The sequence below is a fragment of the Watersipora subatra genome, chromosome 4 (genome assembly GCF_963576615.1).
Source record: "Watersipora subatra chromosome 4, tzWatSuba1.1, whole genome shotgun sequence".
NCBI classification, from domain to species: Eukaryota; Metazoa; Bryozoa; class Gymnolaemata; order Cheilostomatida; family Watersiporidae; genus Watersipora; species Watersipora subatra.
Genome location: NC_088711.1, coordinates 23469393 through 23478823, shown reverse-complemented (window position 1 = coordinate 23478823; position 9431 = coordinate 23469393). Strand labels below are relative to the sequence as shown.

General features: G+C 37.2%; 1 protein-coding gene across 2 annotated transcripts in view; it reads right to left on the bottom strand.

Moving 5' to 3' along the window:
- Positions 1 to 256: 256 nt before the first annotated feature.
- Positions 257 to 9431, bottom strand: part of LOC137392830 (probable Na(+)/H(+) antiporter nhx-9) — a 38128-nt gene continuing 28953 nt past the window's right edge. Inside the window, exons 12-16 of one of the 2 annotated variants that reach the window (XM_068079160.1) lie at positions 8651 to 8869; positions 5180 to 5206; positions 4232 to 4385; positions 3782 to 4016; positions 257 to 1061 (exon numbers count right to left, since the gene is read on the bottom strand). In XM_068079160.1, coding sequence (XP_067935261.1) covers positions 268 to 1061; positions 3782 to 4016; positions 4232 to 4385; positions 5180 to 5206; positions 8651 to 8869 — 1429 coding nt within the window. In that variant the 3' untranslated portion in view covers positions 257 to 267. The remainder of the gene's footprint in view (positions 1062 to 3781; positions 4017 to 4231; positions 4386 to 5179; positions 5207 to 8650; positions 8870 to 9431) is intronic. The other variant, XM_068079162.1, reaches the window with a different exon arrangement.

The following is a 9431-nucleotide window of genomic DNA, read 5'->3' as shown; positions in this document are numbered from 1 at the left end:
GGTCTTTGTAAAAACAAAGCACACTTTGGTTTTGCTAAAAGTAATGCAGCAACTGCTAAAGTAACAACAAAAATAGCATCACTATTAACTGTAGCCAAATAACAGCATTTTGGTATGGTATTAAGGCTATTGTACCATTCTTTGGGCTGTAAAATTATAAATTTATGTACATAAAGAGATTTTAACAGGCAGGAAAAACCTTGACGATTAGACCAAGGGCTGAACATCTATTGCTGGAGAGCATTATTGGCTAGAAAAATACGTGTACTAGGTATTTGTGGACATTGAGCTCCCATCATCCGAGTCGTCACCATCACTCAGGGTAAATTTGACAGCATTCCCATTCAGTTCGGAATTGTGCTCATTCACAGTAGTAATGGGAGGAGTGGACTTACGAGCCAGCCTTGCTGCACTGCTTCGTGATGACATGGGCACTTTACCAAATGGTTTAATCTCTACCTCTGCATCATCTTCTGACTCAGATGAGGGCGGTTGATAGCCTGAACTGCCGGTGCTGTCACTTTCTTGTGAATCACTAGCTAGGGAAAATGCCGTCTGGTTGGTAGAAGGTGGGACGGCTCCACCATTGAGAGAAGTGGACGGATCAGCAACCACAACTAAGTTATTAGCACTACTCTTGGGGCCGTCTATAGTAATGGTTGGAACAGGATTGGCTGTCTCCATAGCTCCTGATAACCCACTGCAGTTTATGCTCGAGTTAGAATTATTGTTTGAAGCATTGAGACGGCCATTATGTGTTTGAATCTCTGATGCAGGTCGAGGTGAAACCACAGGTATGTGATTATAATCGAGGTTGTCCGCCCATGAAGGCAGTTGTGCCAATTCTGGCTTGTTGTCATTTGGCAACTGATGAGTGGCCAATGATGTTACAGGGCCAGCGTCTTGCGAGCTCGCAGAGCGTTTCCATGGTAACTGGCACTCTAGCGCCACAGGAGCAATATGTTCTTTTCCATCCCCGACGTCTCCATTGCTTCCAGACCTCACAGTAAACTCAATACCTCCTTCATCGGAGTCTTCTCCATTGTCGCACTGATAGTTGGCTAAAATAATAAACACACTTCAAGCGCATCGATATGCATAACTCTAGAAGTTTTCTTCAAACAAGCTGTTTCCAACAAAGAAGGCATCAGTCATTTGCATATCAGCTTCCAGCAAGAAGTATGAGTAATTAATTCCCAAATGACTATTTTTAGAGCAGTAACTGAAAACTGTATGAGACAACGCTTGAATGATCATGCAGACAGCAACTGTGGAAACTGAATTTATAATTGAGCAGTTGAGGTCTACCAATGAGCCACCTTCTGTATGTAGGTAATGATAGACAGAGAGACACTACGAAGAGAAAGAAGACATACTCTAAACTAATGCCCAATTAATCTTTTATAAATTTGTAGTTGGTAAATATTGAGTGTAACAATTGTATTTTACAACTTGTTCGGTATTAGAATAATGTTAATAGGAATAAAATACGGTTAGAATGCCTTCAGATAGATTTTAGAGTATGACTATTTTAACAAACATTAAATAGATGATGGTATATAATATAAATGGTATATAAATGTTGCTTAGATTAACGTAAGAAGAAACTCATGTAAAACTTTTAAAATAGAAACCCTAATACAGATAAGGGCTGATACTGTCTGCTTTAGAGGAAAACATATGCTTAATACAGTGCACACTCGGATTACGACTACCCTGCTATACGATTTTTTACCTTAAGTGAAACATGACTTTTTCACCTCACCATATAAATTTAACAAAATTTTTGCTCGAGCTCAAATTTGGCAGTCAGGGTGCTTATTACGTAAGTCAAAATGACAAAGAGGCCGAAAGGCTGTTCGCTGAAAACATTTTCACAAAGCCTGAAAGAGATTTCTCTCAATTCAGCAATTCTTGAGTGCAAAACAGTAATGTTTTTCCTTCAAAACCAGTAGCAAAGTTGGAGTTGCGATCCCTTTAAACAGAACAAATGGTCAAACAACCTCTTGTCAATCTGCTAACAAAAGTCCACTTCATTACGAAAACAGAATCGTTCGATTTTTTTCTTGCCTAATTAGGTTGAAAAAGGTTTTAATCAGGTCGGCTAAAAGTTATGGTGACAACGAAGCCAGAAACTAATAAGTGATAAAATTTTAGTGATAAAAAGTTGAAATTCAGTAAAATAGTTAAAAATGGATGCTAAAACTTAGCTTTAAGTGTGTGTTTAGTAAGCTAAACTTAATTAAAGTGAATTGAAAGTTTCTCCTATATGTACGTCTGTCTTGGAGGTAATAACATCAGGTACAGCACATTGCAATGTTACATTTTAATGCTGATCATAACCAATACATACAACAAAGTTACTGTAGGTAACTATAGTTACTAAGATTAACATACTATTTTATTACTAATTTTTAATATATATACAATACTTGTGTAAAATTTTGATGATTTTTTACCAGGGATGTTTGCATTATATAATTACTGTGGTTTCTATACCCCTCCATACGATTTTTTCACGATACGATGCCAACCCTGGAACAGATTAAAATTGTATCCTGAGAGTGCATTGTATATGGACACATTTTTGTGTTAAAGGTTGACTTGCATCTAGTATACATGTATGTGTTATTAAAGGTTAACTTGCAATAAAATTCACATTACAGTTATTTGGTATCAAAAGATTCACCATGTCTTACTCTGTTGTGTTGTAGGTGCCAAATACGTGGAAATGTGATTACAAGCTCTTAAAAGCTTAAAAACGAAAAGCCGCTGTAGATTGGAATCTCTTTATTTTGATGACGTAGCCATGAAATTTGGTTATTGTCTTGTCACGTAATGTTCTCACGTGAATTGAAAGGCCAATAAAAAGCTCAATCTAAAACTTATCGTAGCACTTGTTTATGACAAACACTTCGGGTTTTACCGAAGACCCCGTATTAAATATAGATGCTCGCTACTTTACCGTTTTGTTTCGGTTTGGTCTAATCGGCAAGTCGTAATCTAATCATGTGACTCAATACTTCGCAAATAAATTCTGGAGCACTTTTCGATTATCACAAATGACCAACAGGCTCGTCATGATTATCAGACAATGATATGTACTCTTTCAAGCTAAGGCTGAAAAATTAAACGAATTTTTACGGTAAGTTATAAAATATCACTGCTAAAAGTGACAGCATTACGATGACGATAAAACAGACGTGTAAGAACAATAGACATAGTTTTATTGAATGCGTGAAGTATATTTGTGAAAATATTTCGACGAATAAGGTTGCATGAAAGTGTAAACAGAAACCATCTTTCACAACTACATCACATTTGAGCCGTTTTGGAAAGAGAATCCAAACTACGGCGGTCTCGTGTGGCTGCGATTTTCTGTTCATTTTTGAGCTTTTAAGAGTTTGTAATCACCTTTCCACATATTTGGCACCTACTACACAACAGAGTAAGACATGGTGAATCTTTTCATATCAAATAACGGTAATGTGAATTTTGTTGCAAGTCAACATTTAAATTGCACTTTTATTCTAGCGATGATTTAGACAACTTCAAGTCAACTGTTTAATAAGGGCAAACACACTACATTATGTATTTCATTAGCAGAGGCATTAATACTAAAATAGAAACAAATTCTTTGACAGATAATACTGCGTGTGGCCAACAACAAAACATTCAATGTTCACTGTGAAGACCACAGTAAGCATGACTCCTGCCTGATTTCATCATTTTTTGTACAACTAGTGTTATTGGTTATAGCAAACAACAACATTCGACCAACCTTGCACTTCGGGCTCCGTCATAATATTTGCAAAACTGACATTCTTTGGTATCCCTTTATTCTTATCCATCTTTGCCTGTGCCCTCTGCTTTTTCCTCTCCTGCAGATGGTGCTGATGCTTACTAATCATGTGCCTGAGGTGTAGCTTGGCATTGTGGTGGAAGTAGGCGCTGTGGTGAGAGGCATCAGCCTCCTCTTCCTGTATTGTGTGGCGTTGATGCTGTTTCATTCCCACCTGCTAAGCATGACAGTTGGGAGGAATTGTCTTCTCAGGTTGTAAAAATAGCGTTATATCATGCAAGTTTATATTTATTCTAAGCCAATAAGTTGTAAATGTCACAGCAAACCCTGTAGCAGCTCTGCATACCGCTTTCCTATAATGAACATTTCTGTGGAGCGCAAGGGTAGTCAGTAAAGGACTAATACAGCCGGTGCTACTACTACGTGTACCTTGCTTCTTGGAACAATCAGGTTTTCTTCAAGCATATGATGAGTCTTTGTGTCATCGGCTATCTTTTTACTAAAGTGGGCGTCAAGAGCTTGCATGTCAACGACTGTGTCATTATGCTGCAGCTCCCCATCGCTTCCTGCATGGCTGCTCATGCTGCAATTAGAAATCTGATTATATAATTTATCTGAACATAGGACTACACAATAATGTGACCTAGCGCATGCACTATGCTGGAGTGTTCAAGCAAGGACTTTGTCCAAACATGTTTTTATATGAACAAAGCGCATAAAAACCAAGTCTTTCACAAATTCTATTGCCAAAAAGACATCTAGAAAATTAGTAAGCAACTCTGACCATGTTAAATATATACTCATAACCTTGATATGGAAGTGCAGAGTACCTCAAATCCTTTTGAGACACTTCGTCAAAACGCATAAAAATAGAAAAAATCTTAATAAATTGATGAAACAGTTCGTATAGTGGATAGCGAGTGCAACTGCACTGAATAATGGGAACAAATACAAAAACAACTCGAGTTGCTGTAACAGCGACATACTTTTTGTAGCAAGCTGGTGAGTTTGAAAGCCTTGGCTCCAGTGAACAAGCTGCTAGTTAAGTTTTTAATCACACTGAGGACTGCCCTTATTTTGATACACAAACTATTAAATGTCTTGATCAGTTGGTTAATACAAGCCGTTGGTTGTTACGCGACTCACATACAGATGTTATACGTGTCATGGGAGCGAGTAGAAGTCCTAGAACTGGAATAGCAGATTCACGAGGATTGGGAAAGACAACAACCGTTTGGTGATTAACAATGGTTCAAAAACACACATTCTAATTCAAGCAATCCAACTGCAAGCAAATGGACAAAGAATGTCAAAGAATAAAGTAGTTCCTTTATTCGCTTTATTCTCTGACAGGGTCTTGCGAGCTATTATACTAACCGTGAACGGGGAGTAAACTCATCATCCCTGTAAGTATGCAAATGGTTAGATAGCTTGGTATATGAAGCACCTCCATATACACAATTGTACAAATATCCTGTTGTTTAACAGTTTGGTTTTACAAGAGGATTTCAGCTACGTTTACGCTAACATGAAAAAGCCTATAATTCGAGACTTGGGCGCTACGAGAACATGAGCATTGTAAAACATCGGTGTGACTAGTGAAACTCTTTACATTGTCAGGACGAGTAGCGGTCGTGACTTCGGATGCAAGAAATGAAAGCGTCTCATTTTGAGCGTCTAAACATAACTTTTATGCCAATTAAAGCACACATGGCGAAAATGATGACTCCAGTAAATTCAGTTCAAGTTTTTTCTGCTCCTTGTCTCAACGGTTGTAGCATACATGTATGTATATTTTAGTCCTAATGTTCCTTATATTCAATATGAATGACGACATCGATAAAACCATTTTTAAAAAGGAGTTGTTTAAAAAATAGTATATATAAAATCTTATACTCTAACAGCATCTCTTCTTCATATTTTGATGACTCATAGTACTCCATAGCTCGGCCACTTGATTAACTACGGTATATACTGACTGGCCTTCACCCTCGTAGCAACTTAACAGAAGCAGAGCCGGACCGATATCAACCCCCCTTACCTAGTGGCTAATCTGCAAGCAATTAATTTAACAGTGCTGATGCTAAACGTCTGTGCAAACTAGCCGTTCGTTCGCAATATTTACGCTAGGCATGCGCAACTGCTGAGCGTTTAGCCACAAAAACATCAACAATACTCACACACTGGTGTAAATGTGGCTTCAATGTATTTCATGAAGTGGTCATCACAAGTTTGCTTTGAGAGAGTAGTATTTGAATATTGTTATCTGCTTTTTTAATTTCAATAATAAGTTGTAGGTTTTTGGGAATATTTGACAACATGTGAAAATGGAGTTGTCTGCACTAACGAATAAGAAACAATGTCTTTGAGGGTGTCCACGAATTCCACTGAAGCCCCTGACCTATGAATATACACACGTAGTGGCTTCCCTGTGTTTGATTTTTTATTCTAATGTAACCTTCAACAAATGTCATTTTTCTACAGAATTCCATTTATTTACACGGGTTTACATATTTACATGGGTATTTACATTTACTAGGGTTGAACTTGGAGTTTAAATTATATTTCAATCGCTTATGTCAAACTAAGAATCAGTTTTCATAGTTTTTGTCTGAGAAAACCAACTTTTAGAAATCCTCTGGTAGTATATGTTTATATCATATACATGAAACTTGAGAGTTAGTATTATTCTCCTATATGATCACAACATACTAGTTCATGCTGACGACTGCAGCGAATAGGTATGTCAACATAAGATAAACATTTTTTTATTTCAAACCAATAGTTTTGGGAGTTGTGATCAAGATTGATTGACCTTCGTGACTTGTCAGGTAACTTTAGCAAAATAACTTGATACGGTGACTCCACAGTAACAAACCTAAGTAGGCCTTTATGAGTTAGCTCATACTTCATCTAGAGAAAGACGCTCAGCTTCCTAGTGAGCTTAAAAAATATACTTCAAGCAGATGTGAATACAAGAAATTGTCTATATACGATTGCCTGAGCATGCCAATTTTACATGAAATTCCAGCAAATATTAGGCTATGACATAGACATATGTCCAATATATGACATTGGCAGCGTCACAGGAATGGGCCCAGTATCAAGGCTGGCAAAAATTAAAACAAAGATGTGTAAAACAGTAAGTAATTTATAAGCTAGTCTAGTCTACCCTTCACACAGTCTAGAGTATGCTAAGTCATGCGTATCGATCACCACCTCTGCCTCATTAACTCAGCCTTGCCAAGCCTACACTTTCTTACACATGTCTCCGAGGTAAAGTAATAAAACTTTTCTATTTTTAATTTGGTTTGTTACATGTAATTTAGTCTTTCTTGTAGTTTTATTTAATGAATTTGTTTTACCATAGGTTTTGGACAGGGGAATAAATTAAATTCACCACATAATATCTTTATAGGAATATTTCTGCAGAATGCGACAGTTTGTACATACAAAGTAAATTTTGGAATGGAGAAGAGGAATAACTGTCTTGAAATTATTTTTAGCTTACAACAAACAACACCAAATTCAGCCGTGTACCTGGCATTTACTGTGAGGCATTTACTGTGAGGCATTCTTCTTATTCACTAATAGCTACGATTACAGGGTGTCTACGTTATGTAAACCACAAGTTTTGTTGCTAAAAGCACGGTACTGAAGCATTGGCAGAAAAAAAATATTGATACAGTGGCAATATATCATTTTAATAACTACACTTTATTGAACTTACCTATAACTTAACTATTGTTAAGGGATTTTTCTAATATACCGTAAAACCTCTATTTGAGTGCCATCTTAATTTGAACGCCACCTCTAATAGAACACCAATATAGGAAAAGAGTTGGGAAATACAGCGTCATCCTTTATTTGAATGCCACCTCTATCAGACTTGCACTCTGACATTTATTATGCTTGATCTTCACAAACCCATAATAAAAAGTGATCAGTAGAAAATTGTCCAAAAAATGGTACTAGTAATGACTCGATTACATCAATAACGATTAATTACTTTGTTGCTGCTGTGCTGCAGTGGTTACCAAGGTTTTAGTGATGGCGTGCCTGCGAAGATTGATCGTCACAATCATCAGAACTACACTCCGATACAAAGTCCCTAAGGTCTAAATCCGATCCATTGTCTTCAGATTTGTCCATAATGTAGTTTACAATCTGACAAAGACTATAAAATGTTTAATAAATGATGAGAATACTCTTCAGGAACACCGTACGACGTAATAGCAGCCATTGTTACGGTGTATCAAAGTCCGGTTTTAATGCCCAAAGCTTGTTGAGTTTTTCTTAAAACTTTTAAAAGCAACACCACCACAATAAGGAATTACTGTATCCACCTATGTTTTACGCAAAGTAGTTCCTGGTTTAACTCGGTCTAATACTTCGACGTATATGAAAAATCAGTATGCGAAATGCCGTGGTCGACAGAATTAATGTCGCTCCACCCGGAGGAGAGCGCAAAATATAGGCAACATTAGCATCGCTTCGCCATTAAAAGAGTTAAATTTATTTTCCCAAAATTCTGACCAACTAGTCGAGAAAAAACGTCGCCCTCTATTAGGATGTCACCTTTAATAGAACACCACTATAAAGAAAGGGTTGAGAAATATAGTGGCATGACAGTGGCGCTCAAATAGAGGTTTTACGGTATTATCAAGGTTCGTGTTATCTAACTAACTGCCAGGTATTTTTTGTGAAAAAGAGACCTTTGTTGCAAATGCAATAGCGAACATCTCCTTGCTAACCTAGTTTACTGAAATACAACTGTTACACTGGTCCTGCAGCAATTCCAACCAACAATATTATCAGCAAGACACCAACTCCGAGCTTACAACTTACTGGTCTTGGAAAGAGCTGACCGACCAGTTGGAAATAAGCCGTAGAAGTGACTGGCCATTGCTTGTCTGCAAATTGTTTGAACTGAAACCAGAGTGCATTGTATGCATGGCATCCTTAAGAGAAAGCTTTGAGTGAGTGCGCATGATGCTGTGTTCTTTCGTGACAGGTTTTTCTCTGAGTAATACCTTCTTGAGATACTTGTCATCGTAGTACTCCCACCTGCGCAGTCAATAGCCTTTTAATACCAATTTTATAACACAAAGGTTAGACTAAATTTCAATACCTTTGTCTAACTACATACTAGTGGCAGCTAGGGCTAAACAACTTGCTCCAAAATAACATTTAACCCTGTTAGGCCCTGTGTTGCGTATACGCAACACAAACTTTGTAGGCAATTTAGTACCAAGTTAATATTGCTGTGGCATTAAAACTGGATTTTTCTTATTCTAATGCATGTTTTCTACAAGGATTCCAAGGATTTTTGTTGGTTACATCAATCATGTGACCTAGGAGGGTGTTTCAAAGTTGCCCATGTGACTATATCAAAAAGAGGGAAAAGTTGCCATTTTAGCTTAGCTGTCCTTGCTTCTTCTCAGGTAAGAACTTTAGAATTTTTTTACATTAGACTCAAGTGCAGAGGTAGTTTAACTGTATAAACTATTTATGTTGCATAAATTTAGTCTATAACATCTTTTTTTGTGTGTGTCAAACTATGTGTTGCGCCAGCGCAACATTGGGACTTGTGCACAACAAAGAATATGGTCATAGTGATAAATATCAG